At 41.4% G+C, this 16,484-nt stretch overlaps 1 protein-coding gene across 1 annotated transcript in view; it reads left to right on the top strand.

Annotated features, from left to right (window-relative positions):
• Window positions 1–5,198: 5,198 nt before the first annotated feature.
• Window positions 5,199–16,484, top strand: part of LOC106581802 (fidgetin) — a 41,637-nt gene continuing 30,351 nt past the window's right edge. The window contains exons 1-2 of the mRNA XM_014164127.3: window positions 5,199–5,362; window positions 6,195–6,232. Of these exons, the coding sequence (XP_014019602.1) occupies window positions 6,208–6,232 (25 nt within the window). The 5' untranslated portion in view covers window positions 5,199–5,362; window positions 6,195–6,207. The remainder of the gene's footprint in view (window positions 5,363–6,194; window positions 6,233–16,484) is intronic.

The following is a 16,484-nucleotide window of genomic DNA, read 5'->3' as shown; positions in this document are numbered from 1 at the left end:
CCATGGAGATGGGGTACAGGTTTAATGCAGATAAGATGTCATTATTGTTCTATTTCTCCTAATGACGGTCATTATGCATGGACACTGATTGAATTCCATTTGTTACCTGCGCTTGAGCCTGAGTGGAATAATTACCATTTAAGTATCTCCATTAAAATTCACACACGAATGTTCATGACCAAACCTCCTGTTAAAAATAACTCAAATATTATTTGAATCTGAATTGGATTATTACCCCAGCCCTGTTTTAAATACCTGATTAACGAATAATGTCTAACTGTACGAAATGTGTTGCTTTTTTGCTATGTGTCCTTTCTCAGAAGATGCACAAACGACAACATGAAACCACTTTTAGCCACCAGCATCTTTCTCAGCATTCTCACCTAATAGTTAATTTAAATGGATCTGCTGGTGAATGTAATCAATATCTAGCTCCCAGTCTAAATGTCATTTTCAACCTCTTGTGCCACATTCCAAATAAACATAGCTTTTTCATTGTAACGAGCGTTTGACAGGAATTTTCATATAGTACAGTGCATTTTTTTTCTTCTTCAGTTCAAATGACAGCCCCGTGATACATGTATGATTTGTTTAAAATGTAATGCAGCGTCGAGATAACACTGTTGGCTAATTCTAAAGCAAATCCCATATAATTCAGGTGTTCCAATACTTCTGTACAACACATACATTAAACAACGCCCTTTGACAATGATTGCTGTGTATTTGGGAATTGAACGAGGTTTTGTTCCATTATGATAACAACCATAGCCAGCTTCTACACTGTCCATTTAACGCTGCTGATACTGGAAGACTGGTCAATTCAACAAGACAACGTTACACAGGGATAACAGCTGAAATTGTTATTTGAAACATCTTGGAGTCATCGGTCTATAATAATGTGTTTGTTTATCCCTGGTTGCATGCATTCAGCCACAACAGGAACATGTCACTTCTCGTTTCCTGTTTTATTGGCATTCACCCTGCACACATTTACTCAAGTGGAATTAAGCGTGTTTGTGGAGGAGTAAATAAGGCATGCACTTCCCTAACACAGCCATCCTGCTACTGTATCGCATTCACAGCTGTGACTGAACACTGAGGCTGCAGAGGCAAATAGGGCGGGGGGGATCTAGTGAGACCCAATCAATCACTGACAGATTACTGGTAAAGCCACTTCCAGACCCATTAAAGAGGGACCAATGCAGAATTGCAACTGAACAACTTATAGTTTTAAGCCAACAGTGGACTTCCTGGTTATTTATCAAAGTCATTGCTGGTGAGCAGCACAGCTCGCTGCGCGATTGTAGTTCAAAGCAGATAGAGCCGAGTGGCAGCACAGCATTGAAAGCAGTGTTTATGCCCTCAGCTGTGGCGCTGTCAGCCTTGTGGAATTTACTGTAAATCAAATTTTTATTGCAACATTTAGTAGCTTATTCTCTGTGGGCTCCATTCACGTCAAGCTTGTCCCCATTAGGATTTTAGCCCCAGTCCATAAAGGGACTTGGCTACACATCATCAAATAATGTGAGAAACCAAACCTTTCATTTTGTTTTTTTTGGGTCCCTTTCTGTCCTTTTCCACCTGGACTCTTCAGCCGTCATGGATTTTCATTGTGGAGGTTGCTATAGACTTATTCTTTACCAAGCCACTTCCTCCGCCCAAACCCCCTTGCAGTATATCAATCCCCCAGAGGACAACTCTACTTTTATTTCTGTTCATGGACCTTGGTGAGTTGCACTAGCTTTATTTGTTAAGATGCATCTGTGGACTGCATTTTTGAAATAACACAGTACAGCGCTTACTCTAAGTATAACAGGTGCAGACTCGTAGTCAGAGTGATAGAAACAACATTACACCCCCGAAAAAGCTCAAAGGTAGCTAAATATTTCATTTTAGGCAGCATATTATGTCTACAGTCTAGACTATAAAATGATAACTACTTCATGTGTGTTTTGCTTGATTCATGCGAAAAGATGTTCTCATCTCTATTGCTGGATTGATGTTAAGTTATAGATCTCCTGCATGTCAAAATAAATGTGAACGGCCTAAATACAATGAACGTAGAACGAGACGTTTATCTGATTCCACAAAGCAGTGAGCCAGAGACTGAAACATGTCCTATTTGCTTAAAGCATCTCGAATGACACAATCGCCTGCTTTGATAGCAGCAGTTGGTTAGGCAATTCTCCAAAGCTAGTGTTTCATGGCAGACTTAATAAACCACCAGCAGCCACTGTTGAAGTGATCAGACGTGACACAAGAGTCTGCAGGCAGAACGTTAAAAAACAGCTAGTTACATGCTTTTGTAAATCCCTAACCTTGTTCCTGAGGAGATTTTCACTTTGGGGGACACGTGAGCAAACATTCTAGCCACACTCATTGCATCAAAGAGTTACTGCTTGTTACAGGTGAAGTGGGCCCAGATCGTAACCTCAGATGAATTGTAAAATGTACTCTGATTATCATAATGTAGTGGTTTAGTTACCTGTAAGTGCATACTATTTTTCAATTCTGTCAAATCTAACCTGTTGTCTATATTATGTAAGAGACCATGTATGAACTATTTAAATAAAAATCATGTCGCAATTATATATTTTGCTGATCATGTTACAGGTGTTCATTAACTCAATGAGTTGTAGTTTAACATACAAAGATGTCTGAATTGTAACAGCATTACTCCTGTAACAGCATTACACTGTACTCTAAATGGGGGGGGGGGGGGCGTGCTTAAACCACAGTAACATCAATACATGGCATGTTATAGTAACATATTGAAATACAGTTATAATACCATATTTACTGGGTTTTGCGCATTGGATTTTGTGAGAATAATGCATTTTCTTTACGTGAATGAATGATCTCTGAGGGTAATGAATGTTCATTTGGTCAATCCGAATGAACGATTAACAGTATCAGTCATGCACGTGAGCAAAGGTGGAAAGAGAAAAGAAGATTCCTGATTCCTGATCAATGTTCCTTTTTTTGTCTCATAACTTGATCACTGACTGTAGGAGCTTTCAGGTGGGTGATATGATAGACATGAAACGGCAGCCCTGATATGTGGGGGAGTCTAGATGATGTGCGTACTGACATGCTGTAGCAAGAGTTCAGGGTGGCAGCTGAGCAAAATCATCTAGAATGTCCTGCCTGCTGACACAAGGACAAAAGGCACAGACAGAACATTTTCGTATGAGGGAGGAGACAATGAACGTGGCTATACCTGGAAATGCACTGAGTTTGTTTTCTCCCTGACCTCTAGAGCACACTGAGGCTATGTCCCCAAATGGCACCCTACTTCCTATATCGTGCACTACTTTTGAGCAGAGCCCTATGGACCCGGCTCAAAAGTCATGCACTATGTAGCCTAGTGATAGGATGCCATTTGGGCCGCGGCCTGATCTTTTAAGGCTGTTATTAGGAACAGACAGAGAGAGTCTGGTAGCTATAGTATGAACTGGGCATTGTCACTCTCAGCTACTAGCACTGATGAGCAGCAGCGTTTCCTCACCTAATTCCAGGGCTGGAAACATCTCAAGCAGGGGATTAATACCATCTACTGTTCTGCCTGTACTTTCGGTCTCCTCCTTCGATTTCACCTTGTCTGATCTAAATTGAAGAATGAAGCAATGAGCCTTTTCTTTATCAATGTATTACATATTTATCTTGCTCATCATTTTCTTTCACATAAACAATGTCATATTACCTTGCATAATCCTTAAGAGATGGAATAAGGATGGAATGATTGGAAAAAGGGCGAGCAACACAGAACAATCGAGGTAGGGCTATTCTTTCCCACAGGCTGCTAGCTATAGGTATCCGCTGTGCACCGCTGAATCAGTGAGGTAATTATATCCTTTGGAAAGTGTGAGCTGGAGCTGGCATTGGTCAGAGCTGCACAGCGAGTCTTGTCTATCTATGGGTAGGAATTATCTGAAGAGCTCAGGATCTGCTGGAAATGGCATGGGGATCTGTGGGGAGTGCTCAAGGCTGAATCAATGCATCACTCCAAGGCCCTTGCAAATGAATTTCAGAGGGCATTGTGGGACTAACGGTGCCAGGATCTAGATCATGTGTCCAACTGGGCTTCCTCCTAGTCTGCCATCCCAATGGGCTAGAGAGATAACTTTCTCCCTTGAAGAAGCTAAGAAATGATAAAAGAGAGATGGAATGGGGGATTTGATTATCAATTTTATATAATGTAATATAATGTATTTATACATTTCTGAAGCAAGACAAGAAGGGTATATATGTTCTCCAAATATATATTTGTCTATTTTAATAATGTAGTAAGTAAGTAAGTGATGTTGTACATTAAGAATCTTCTATACAAGGTATTGAATGATAATAATGATTGTGTAATAATTGTTTCATTACAGTCACTAGAGCATTTGACTAGGCCTATTGAATTATCTATTTATAGCCTAATTACTAGCCTTGGTTTTATATTGAATTAACTTATCAATATATTCGTTCTTGATACTGAAGCTATACACTAAGTGTACAAAACATTAGGAACACCTGCTATTTCCATGTCATAGACTGACCAGGTGAATCCAGGTGAAAGCTATGATCCCTTATTGATGTCACTTGTTAAATCCATTTCAATCGGTGTAGATGAAGGGGAGGAGACAGGTTAAAGAAATATTTTTAAGCCTTGAAACAATTGCGACATGGATTGTGTGTGTGCCATTCAGAGGGTGAATCCGCAAGACAAAGGATTTAAGTTCCTTTGAATGGGGTATAATAGTAGATGCCAGGCACTCCGGCTTGCATATGTCAAGAACTGCAACACTGCTGGGTTTTTCACCCCCATCAGTTTCCCGTGTCTATAAAGAATGGTCCACCACCCAAAGGATATCCAGGCAACTTGACGCAACCGTGGGAAGCATTGGAGTCAACATGGGCCAGCATCCCTGTGGAACGCTTTCGACACCTTGTAGAGTCCATGCCCACACGAATTGAGGCTGTTCTGAGGGCAAAAGGGTGCAATTCAATATTAGGAATATTTTGTACACTCAGTGTATATTCCCTGTGAAATATAGACTACAGTGCATAATAAAAAGCAAAGCAATTACCCAATGTAAACGCAACCTATAAATTGTCACATCTATGGAAGGAAGCGCTTTGAATTGGCCTCGTCCGACAGAATACATGCGCAGTGCGCCGCATGCTGCCTTCTATAGAGCAGCTGTCCAGGGTTTGGAATTCCAATATGGCAGAGGCTTTGGTCAGTCTTCCTCTCACTAACTTGGAATGGTTTCAAATCGCAAGCAGTCGCGTTTAACCCGAGCACCCATTCATCAAGCATATCCACTGGATCGATGTTACTATAATCTCTGAAGCTACCCTGTCATATATACAGGTAAGAGTTAAAGTGTCTCTATCTTAGATATGAACAATTAAAAAGAAGCGAGGCTGCAATACGCAAGAGTAAGCGCTTTTTGTGGTGTACCCCTTGAAACGTTCTCACGCATCACGCATTATGCAGCGTAGTACCTATCCAACTATCATCTATTAAAAATGTATATATAGGCAATGTCAAATGCGAAAGTAGACTATAGCTACTGCAAGGATTTGAAGTTTATGGCTCGGTTGAGAATCAATCAGGCGCTCGAGGCAATTAATGATTTAATAATCAATCATTTTAATGAGAAAGTGATGAGGGCGATACAAATTGTTGCAAAGTAACTTTCAAGTGAAAACATGATGATATTCTGAAGATACACTTGCTGCGATAACTGGTGGCAGGTGGCTAATAAATACGTTGTCATTGCGCTCTTCGTGGTGACAATTGGCTGTATGTAGTATAACAGTATTTTAAAAGTAATGTGACCACATCATTCATGCTGCTTTAGCCGCTTCCCCTAATGGGGTTGCAAGATAATGTGTTTTTAAATCATCGTAGGGAGCGTCAGCAAGGAACAAGGAGTACTGATCTAGGCTTAACATTCATGGTCATGTGTTTTGGCTCTCTCTTCACATGTTATCCAATAGCTTTTTTTTTTGTTGTTTTCTTTCTTCATAGTTATATGCATGTAGGTTCAAATGAATACCTGACGAAAGGACCCACGTTTGAAAAAGCAGTGAAATTCGATAGCTTAAAGGAAAAGTGCCTGTTAATGAGAATCAACATTTGGAATTCCTCCTCGTGAAAATTCCGATTCTGCTGTTTTTTCCTTTCCCCTTGTTTTTAGGCGTAAAGAAGACATGATCACTAGCACCAGTATTTATGGTATGTTGGACTATTTCACTTATTGATTGATTGATTACATGATAACTGGGAGCATTTTCCCGGTGCGTCTATGTTGTGTATGCATGGCTCATCTTAATGTTGAAAAGTTAAACAGTGACGTTGCAATAGTTTGTTATAGAAATACCAATAATAGGTTAGAAAATAACAATCGTTTGTTAAATGCACGTAGCTGGTTGTGAATAGCATGTTTACCATGTGGGGGCATTTTATTTGGGATATGCTGTACTGTACTATTTTAGTAAGGTATATTGGTTCAAAACTAAAAGTTAACTAATAATAATAATGATAATAATAATAACAATAGTTACAGTATAGCATGATACTGCCACTAGCCTAAAAATGGTAATGATGATACTTAGGCTATTATCAGTTCTACATTGTGAAGAACAAGTTAGTGCGTAACTTCTGTATTTTGCATTAACATTTCGTTTCACACACTATATACATCTTGTTTATTTTTGCATGTGTCTGAAATGTATGTATTGTCATATTTTATGCGTCAATTTATCTTTACCAGACGGGAGCTGCTTCCCCTATCCGCATTAACAGAAGTATTAGTGGTGGTTTCAGATTAACATAATGTAAAAGTAGTATTTGGGAGTGGGAGACCAGCTCTCATGTCATTGGGGAAGTGATTGCTTTATGAGGGATTTCTTCCATGTATTGTTACAAGCTCCAATGTATTTTCTCGCTACTGTTTTGCCTGTCTCTGATGTTCAGAAATTCAACCAATATATTAGACCATTGGCATTAGCTTCAAATTGCACTGTCATGCATCCAGTCGAGTCCAGGGGCATTTACGACTTCATATAGACTTTGCTTATGATCATGAAAGTGTATGGGGCATTAACTCTTGTTTGTGTGGTGAAATGAATGGATAAGTGGCCCATCATGTGTCGACTTATGTATGTTTTATTAATCAGATATTACTTTGTATATGCCATTTCTCATATGGAGTTAATACATTGAAGTAATTTGATACCAGTAAATAACATGCCACTTTAGTGGGTTAAGTCTGCCTTTGCAGACAGCAAAAGATTAGAGCTGGAACAACCTTTTTTTGTGAAGATTCAGTAAAGCTGTAGGCAAATGTGTGAGTTAATCAGTAAGGACAATGATCAGCAGCACAACTCCCACATCCTAAAGTGCTGTTTACACCCCTCATATCTGTCTTGTGTCATGCTGTCCTTGTACTTTCACTTTTCAGCATTGTGGGAAATTTTGCTCATTCTTTATTTTATTATCAGAAAATTCACATTCAACATTTTCACATTATTTGTCTCCATCAGAATTGGTTACCCTCATTCTATAGCCTACAGGGGCACATATTATGACCCGATGCAGTCCACAGCCCACCCTGCAAGTGTTAGCAGTTGTTCAGGGTGATAAATAGATTTACTCCAGATTTGTACTTAACATTATAATATTGACACATATGAAATTAAGTTTCGGAACTTCCCCACTGGACACAGACGTAAGTTCACCGTCTAGTTTTGATTTACATTTGGTTGAGTTTTCAACTAACGTGAATTCTACATGAAATCAACAAAAAATGTCACCTTGTCATTGGATTTAGGTAAAAAAAAAAAAAAAATGGCCTTAAGTTGATTCAACATCATCGCATACATTTTCTTTGGTTGAAATGACATGTAAACAACGTTGATTCAACCAGTGTTTACCCATTGGGTCTTGTTTATCTGTATGAAGTTTTGATACTTAAATTGAACACTTATTTTCTCAATGCAAAAACCGAACATAGTTTTGTTCACACATCTCATTTGAATTCCTATGCGAGGGAATTAAGCAATTAACAGAGAGCTGAGATTCCTCTTCAGTAAAATGTACATCACAACCACTCAAATCAAAGTGTATTGGTCACGTACACAATTTTGCAGGTGTTATAGCAGGTGCAGCGAAATGCTTGTGTTACTAGCTTCAAAAGTGCAATAAAATGTCTCGCAAATACAATACAAATACTCAAATAATCCAAAAATCGAAACAAGACATCAAGAAATGACAGAACGTGTCCAATTAATAATCCTGAGAAGGTACTGTATATTAGCATGAGCATGTGTCAGAAGCAGAATATAAATACGTGGTGTGTATAGACAGTATATATTGTAGAAAAGAAAGTGGTAGGTACAGTAGTAGGTATATTAGGATGGGCTATACAGTATACAGCGCGTTCCACATTTTGTTACGTTACAGCCTTATTCTGAAATGGATTAAATAAATGTTTTTCCTCATCAATCTACACACAATACCCCATAATGACAAAGTGAAAACAGTTTTTTATCATTTTTTTCCTAATGTATTAAAATTTTTAAACAGAAATACCTTATTTACGTAAGTATTCAGATCCTTTGCTATGAGACTCGAAATTGAGCTCAGGTGCATCCTGTTTACATTGATTAACCTTGAGACGCTTCTACAACTTGACTGGAGTCCACCTGTGGCAAATTCAATTGATTGGACATGATTTGGAAAGGCACACACTTGTCTGTATATGGTCCCACAATTGACAGTGCATGTCAGAGCAAAAGCCAAGCCATGACGTCGAAGGAATTGTCCGTAGAGCTCCGAGACAGGATTGTGTCGAGGCACAGATCTTGAAAAGGGTACCAAAACATTTCTGCAGCATTGAAGGTCCCCATGAGCACAATGGCCTCAATCATTCTTAAATGGAAGAAGTTTGGAACCACCAAGACTCTTCCTAGAGCTGGCAGCTCGGACAAGCTGAGCAATCGGGGGAGAAGGGCCTTGGTCAGGGAGGTGACCCAGAACCCAATAGTCACTCTGACCGAGCTCCAGAGTTCCTCTGTGGACATTGGAGAACCTTCCAGAAGGACAACCATCTCTGCAGCACTCCACCAATCAGGCCTTTATGGTGGAGTGGCCAGTCAGAAGCCACTCCTCAGTAAAAGGCACATGACAGCCCGCTTGGAGTTTGCCAAAAGGCACCTAAAGGACTCTCAGACCATGAGAAACACGATTCTCTGGTCTGATGAAACCAAGATTTAACTCTTTGGCCTGAATGCCTAGCGTTACGTCTGGAGGAAACCTAGCACCATCCCTATGGTGAAGCATGGTGGTGGCAGCATCATGCTGTGGGGATGTTTTTCAGCGGCAGAGACTGAGAGACTTGTCAGGATAGAGCAAAAGATGTACGGAGAAAAGTACAGAGAGAACCTTGATGAAAACCTGCTATTGAGCGCTCAGGACCACAGACTGGGGCGACGGTTCACCTTCCAACAGGACAACGACCCTAAGCACACAGCCAAGACAACGCAGCAGTGGCTTCGGGACAAGTCTCTGAATGTCCATGAGTGGCCCAGCCAGAGCCCGGACTTGAACCCAATCGAACATCTCTGGACAGGTTTGCCAAGCTTGTAGCGTCGTACGCAAGAATACTTGAGGCTGTAATCGCTGTCAAAGGCGCTTCAACAAAGTATTGAGTAAAGGGTCTGAATACTTATGTAAATGTGATATTTCAGATATAATTTTTTTAATAAATGTGCAAAGATGGGGTATTGTGTGTAGATTGATGAGGAATAAAAACCATCATTGAGATGTTTCTACAACTAGATTTTTTATCAACATTTTTATAAATTCTAGAATAAAGCTGTAACGTAACAAAATGTGGAAAAAGTCAAGATGTCTGAATACTTAACGAATGCACTGTACATACACAGTGAGCAAACAACAGTATATACATAGGATACGAGGTGACCAGCATTCAATGACTCTACACTTAGTGTACAAAACATTAAGAAAACCTTCCTAATATTGAGTTGTACCCTCTTTTGCCCTCAGAGCAGCCTCAATTCGTAAGGCCATGGACTCTACAACGTGTCGAAGCGTTCCACAGGGATGCTGGCCCATGTTGACTCCAATGCTTCCCACAGTTGTGTGAAGTTAGCTGGATGTCCTTTGGCTGGTGGACCATTCTTTATAGACACGGGAAACAGTTGAGCATGAAAACCCAGCAGCGTTGCAGTTCTTGACACACTCAAACCACAATCCATATCTCAATTGTCTCAAGCCTTAAATATCCTTCTTTAACTTGTCTCCTCCCTTTCGTCTACACTGATTGAAGTGGATTTAACAAGTGACATCAATTAGGGATCATGTTCCTAATGTTTTGTACACTCAGTGTATATACACGGGGCATTAGTCTCAAGGTGCAGGGTAGAGTACCGGGCAGGTAGCCAGCTAGTGATGTCTGATGGTCTGGAGATAGCAAAGCTGTTTTTCACTATCTTGGTCCCAGCTTTGAGGCATTTGCCTGCTAGAAGGTAGCAGAGTGAACAGACTGTGGCTGAGGTCCTTGATGATCTTCTTTGCCTTCCTTTGACACCAAGTGCTGTAAATGTCCTGGGGGGCAGGCAGGGTGCCCCCGGTGATACGTTTGGGCTGACCGCACCACCCTCCGGAGAGCCATGCGGTTGAGGACGGTACAGTGTCCGTACCAGGCGGTGATGCCGCCCGAAAAAATGCTCTCAATGGTGCATCTGTAAACGTTTCTGAGGATTTTCGGGGCTAGCCGTCCGAGGTTGTAGAGGCGCTGTTATGCCTTCTTCACCAAGGTGTCGGTGTGGTGGGACCATTTCAGGTCCTCAGTGAAGTGCATGCCAAGGAACTTGAAGCTTTTGACCCTCTCCACTGTGGCCCTGTCGATGTGGATGGGGGCGTGCTCCCTCCTGTGTCTCCTGTAAGTCCACGATCAGCTTCTTTGTTTTTCTGACATTGAGAGAGAGGTTACTTTCCTGGCACCACTCCGCCAGGGCTCTAACCTCCGCCCTGTAGGCCGTCTTTGCTGTAACGTGTTTCCATAAAAGTTTAAATGATCATAAATGTGTTTTAAGGCACTTTGTTTGTACATATTTCTCAGTGCTTTTTCACATGTCTGATGGTTTTAGGTGAATCTAACTAATTGCATTCAGCACTCCCAAGATGTTGCTGTGTGGTTTTAAAACATAATGCTTTTTTTAATACATGAACATCTTACATTTTAGATATAGTTATGAGTACAGTATTGCTAACTTTAGTTATTAGCAGCTGAGGATAGAATAGATAATAATAGACGACATGGACCTAGTCCCGTTAACTACTATGTCCTAACGCAGCGCCGGGGCCATAGGCTGCTCATAGGCAATTTTCTTTAGTCATGATTTAACCTTTTGGCTTCTCCAGTATGTGTGGTCAATACCCTGACAGCTCATTTGATTGCACTTCTGATTGCAATCTAAGCTGTGTGGTTGACATGGATCCTCGTCTTGGGTTTTGTGGTGCGCTTGATGACAGATGCTGACTCTTCCCCTTTTCACCACCCTCTTCACCTGATGCCTGGCATGTTGTCATGTTAGCAGAGTACTTATAGGCAAATACTGTAGCATGATATATCAAAGCTTTTGCTAATGTGACTACACTCTACTTACTTGTCACAATTGTTTTTCATTGCATCCACGTTTCTTGTGACACCCTTCATAATTGTTGTTTTTATATTGGGAAAGATACAGTATGTAATTACTGCAATTATGCAAATGATACTTGCAGTATATTTTTTTGAAACGAATAGTTAGTAACTTAATCATAAATAATACAAATGTAATGTACATGGACACACTCCTAAATAGTTTCAATACACATATTTCCATCAGTTTTCTGAATTGATTAAACAAATGGATGTAATTAAGAATTTTAGTTGTTTCTTTTTTCTTTACATTACAACTATGTACATTGTATACAGTATGAATAGGAATCATGTACCTACAGTTAATTGTGCTGCTGCTAAAAGAGGAGTGAAACTGGATAACATCTTTGAAGGGTTAAAGCCGATAAGCTGAAAGATAGGACATGCGTTTGATCTGAACGTTGCTGACCGTTTCTAGTACTGTACAATTCAAATAGTACTTTTCAGCAACCCTTGAGTGAAGAACATAGGCTACATATGCATTCTGGATTCATTTTCTCCTTATTGGAGCAACCAGTCCATGCAAAACATAGAAGTCACAGAGCCAAATTATACACTACCTGACCAAAAGTATGTGGACACATGCACGTTGAACATCACATTCCAAAATCATGGGCATTAATATGGAGTTGGTCCCCCTTCGCTGCTATGACAGCCTCCACTCTTCTGGGAAGGCTTTCCACTAGATGTAGGGTTGACGTCAGGGCTCTGTGCAGGCCAGTCAAGTTCTTCCACACTGATCTCGAGAAACCATTTCTGTATGGACCTCGCTTTGTCCATGAGGGCATTGTCATGCTGAAACAGGAAAGGGCCTTCCACAAACTGTTGCCACGAAGTTGGAAGCACAGAATCGTTTAGAATGTCATTGTATGCTGTAGCGTTAAGATTCCCCTTCACTGGAACTAAAGGGCCTTGCCCGAACGATGAAAAACAGCCCCAGACCATTATTCCTCCTCAAGCTAACTTTACAGTTATGCATTGGGGCAGGTAGCGTTTTCCTGGCATCCGCCAATCCCAGATTCATCCGTCGGACTGCAAGATGATGAAGCGTGATTCATCACTCCAGAGAAGGCGTTTCCACTGCTCCAGAGTTCAATGGCGGCGAGCTTTACACCACTCCAGCAGCAATTGGCATTGCTCATGGTGATCTTAGGCTTGTGTGCTGCTGCTCAGCCATGGAAATCCATTTCATGAAGATCCCAACTAACAGTTCTTGTGTGGCCTACCAGCACTTACAGTTGACCGGGGCAGGACAGAAATTTATGAACTGACTTGTTGGAAAGGTGGCATCCTATGACGGTGCCACGTTGAAAGTCACTAAGCTCTTCAGTAATGCCATTCTACTGCCAATGTTTGTCTATGGAGATTGCATGGCGGTGTGCTCGATTATATACACCTGTCAGCAATGGGTGTGGCTGAAATAATCAAATCCACTAATTTGGCGGCGTCCACATACTTTTATATATATAGTGTATTTAAATTCCTATCCCCTCAGTACATGGTATGATATGAACCTCAACATTCACTCGTCAAACATTTGTTTTTTAGACAATATTTTTGTTCATTTTCACTCTAGCATTTTCATAATCAACACCATACATTATGATTTATCATGCATGCTGTATATTCATACGCTTTTACAAGTCATGTAGTTGTATGGTAGAATATGTTTGAAAGATTAATTCCACCGTGTCAGATTCTAGGGATCCCAACCTGTCCTTCAGTAAATCAATAGAGAGAGAGGTGGCGTCAACCTCTGAAATCGAGTCCAGGGCCATAACATACAGTGCCTTCAGAAAGTATTCATACCACTTGACTTATTCCACATTTTGTTGTGTTAAAACCTGAATTCAAAATGGATTAATATACTTTTTTTTTTCTCACCCATTTACTCACAATCCCTCATAATGACAAAGTGAAAACATGTTTTTAGAAATGCAAATTTATTGAAAATGGAATACAGAAATATAATCTACATAACTATTCACACTCTTTTGCTATGACGCTCCAAATTGAGCTCAGGTGCATCCGTTTTCCTTTGATCATCCTTGAGATGTTACTACAACTTGATTGGAGTCCACCTGTGGCCAATTCCATTGTTTGGACATGATTTAGAAAGAAACACACCTGTCCATGTAAGGTCCCACAGTTGACAGTGCATGTCAGAAGTGTAGGGTCATTGAGGTTGGATGGGGTTTGGAAGGGATTTTTTTGGGGGGTGGAAGGGATTTTGGGGGATTTGGAAGGGATTTTGGGGATGGGGGAGGGTCTATTAGAAGTTAGTAGTACTGAGTTAGGTAGGAGGATTTAGAAATGTTGTAAACCGTGATTAACCACACACTCCAGCACAGTAGGTGGCGACATGCAAACTATACTATGAAGTCCAATGAACTGTCCTTAGAGGTCTGAGATAGAATTGTGATGAGGCATATATCTGGGGAAGGACATAAAACAATTTCTAGGTTGTTGACATTTTTCAAGAGCACAGTGGTCTCCATCATTGGGAAATGGGCAAAAATATGGAACTACCCAGACTCTGCCTAGAGCTGGCCGGTGACCAAACTGAGCAACCGGGCAAGAAGGACCTTGGATAGGGGGGTGAACAAGAACCCAATGACCACTCTGAAAGAACTACAGAGTTCCTTGGCTGGGAGATGTGAGAACGTGCCAGAAGGACAACAGACTCCACAGCACTTCACCAATCTGCGGTTTATGGGAGAGTGGCCAGACGGAAGCCACTCCTGAGAAAAAGGCACATGACAGCACGCCTGGAGTTTGGTCTGATGAGACAAATTGAACTCTTTGGCCTGAATGCAAAGCGCTATCTCTGGAGAAAAACAGTTACAGCTCATTCACCCATCTAACACCATCACTACTGTGAAGCATGGTGGTCGGAGCATCTTGCTATTGGGATGCTTTTCAGCGGCAGGGACTGGGAGCTGGGAGACTGGTAGGGATAGAGGGAACAATGAATGGAGCCAAATACAGGCAAATCCTTGATGAGAACCTGCTTCGGAGTGCAAACAAACCTTACACTACGTGGCAAAGATTTACTTTCCAACAGGACAATGACCATACAGCCAAAGCAATGCTGGAATGGCTTCAGAACAAGAATGTGAAAGTCCTTGAGTAGCACAGCCAAAGCCGAGACTTGAATCCCATTGAACATCTATGGAAAGACTTGAAGATTGCTGTTCATCGCCTCTCCCCATCTAACTTAACAGAGCTTGAGAAAATCTGCAAGGAAGAAGAATGGGAGAAAATCCACAAATCCAGATGTGCAAAGCTGATACAGACATACCCAAGACAACTCAAAGCATAATGAAGCAGTGGATTTTAACATTGTCTGTAGATAAGTCTCTCAGCGAGCTACAGTAAAGGGTGCATTATGATAAGTGAGGGCTAGAATTGGCTTCAGTGGAAGATGTGACCAGAGCCATTTCCTGTGGGATGGTGTGTATGAATAAGACTGACAGTTTTTGTTGTCCTCTAATGGTGACAATTAAAGCAAGCTTGTGACTAACTTAAGTTACTTCTGTGTAAACACCCCCTGGGAGGTCTGTGGGGCTGTTGTAAATTGATGAAACACTCATCCGTTCAGACAGATACATTTGTCAGTAACTGTAACAAATCCCATTCGGTCTCTCCCATCTCAATTCTAGACAAAGCCTTGCGCAAATGAAATCAGTGCAGGCTTGTCATCTTTAAGCAAATATGTTAAGTGTTGTCTTTCGTGCTTTTTATTTGAAAAGCGAGGGAGACCCCAGGGGAGTGAGACATGCAAATAGAACAAATCCCATCTCTTCTCAATGCAGCATTCCCCCTCTCCTCTCCAATGCCTCTCTCTCTCTCTCTCTCTCTCTCTCTCTCCTCTCTCTCTCTCTCTCTCTCTCTCTCTCTCTCTCTCTCTCTCTCTCTCTCTCTCTCTCTCTCTCTCTCTCTCTCTCTCTCTCTCTCTCTCTCTCTCTCTCTCTCTCTCTCTCTCTCTCTCTCTCTCTCTCTCTCTCTCTCTCTCTCTCTCTCTCTCTCTCTCTCTCTCTCTCTCTCTCTCTCTCTCTCTCTCTCTCTCTCTCTCTCTCTCTCTCTCTCTCTCTCTCTCTCTCTCTCTCTCTCTCTCTCTCTCTCTCTCTCTCTCTCTCTCTCTCTCTCTCTCTCTCTCTCTCTCTCTCTCTCTCTCTCTCTCTCACTCTCTCTCACTCTCTCACTCTCTCTCTCTCTCTCTCACACTCTCTCTCTCACACTCTCTCTCTCACACTCTCTCTCCCTCCCTCCCTCTCCCTCCCTCCCTCTCCCTCCCTCTCTGTCTCTTTCGTCTCCCTCATGGCAGCTTGCTATGTTATCTTTGTATGTTTCTCGGGTGTGCTGACAATTCCTCCAGTGATCTAAGTTGGGTTGCTTTAGAAAGTGGAAGCAGCTGTCTGTCGCTATACTGAGAGACGTGTGTGCTCTAATGCAAAGATGAAGGACCATGCATCCTTGACACCCCCCCCCCCCACCCTCCCCACCCCCTATACCATGCCATTTAGACACAGGGACTGTGGGCTCACTGTTTTCCTTCTTCTTTTTCCTGACCAACAGCATATAGACATTTTATAAAAATGCATGTGTGTCCATCATCCGTTGCTTATGCTCACCCTGCGTATGTCTCCTCCCTTTTATCCTGTTCATTTATTTATGCAGGCTTTCTGGATCTAAAGACATGCAGTTCCATTGAGATCCTTGTTAAACGTAATACACACACAGGGATAACACTGTACA

The sequence above is a fragment of the Salmo salar genome, chromosome 21, assembly GCF_965601325.2.
Source record: "Salmo salar chromosome 21, fSalSal1, whole genome shotgun sequence".
Taxonomy (NCBI): Eukaryota; Metazoa; Chordata; class Actinopteri; order Salmoniformes; family Salmonidae; genus Salmo; species Salmo salar.
The sequence above is the reverse complement of the archived record's forward strand: the minus strand, read 5'-3'. Positions and strand labels throughout refer to the sequence as shown.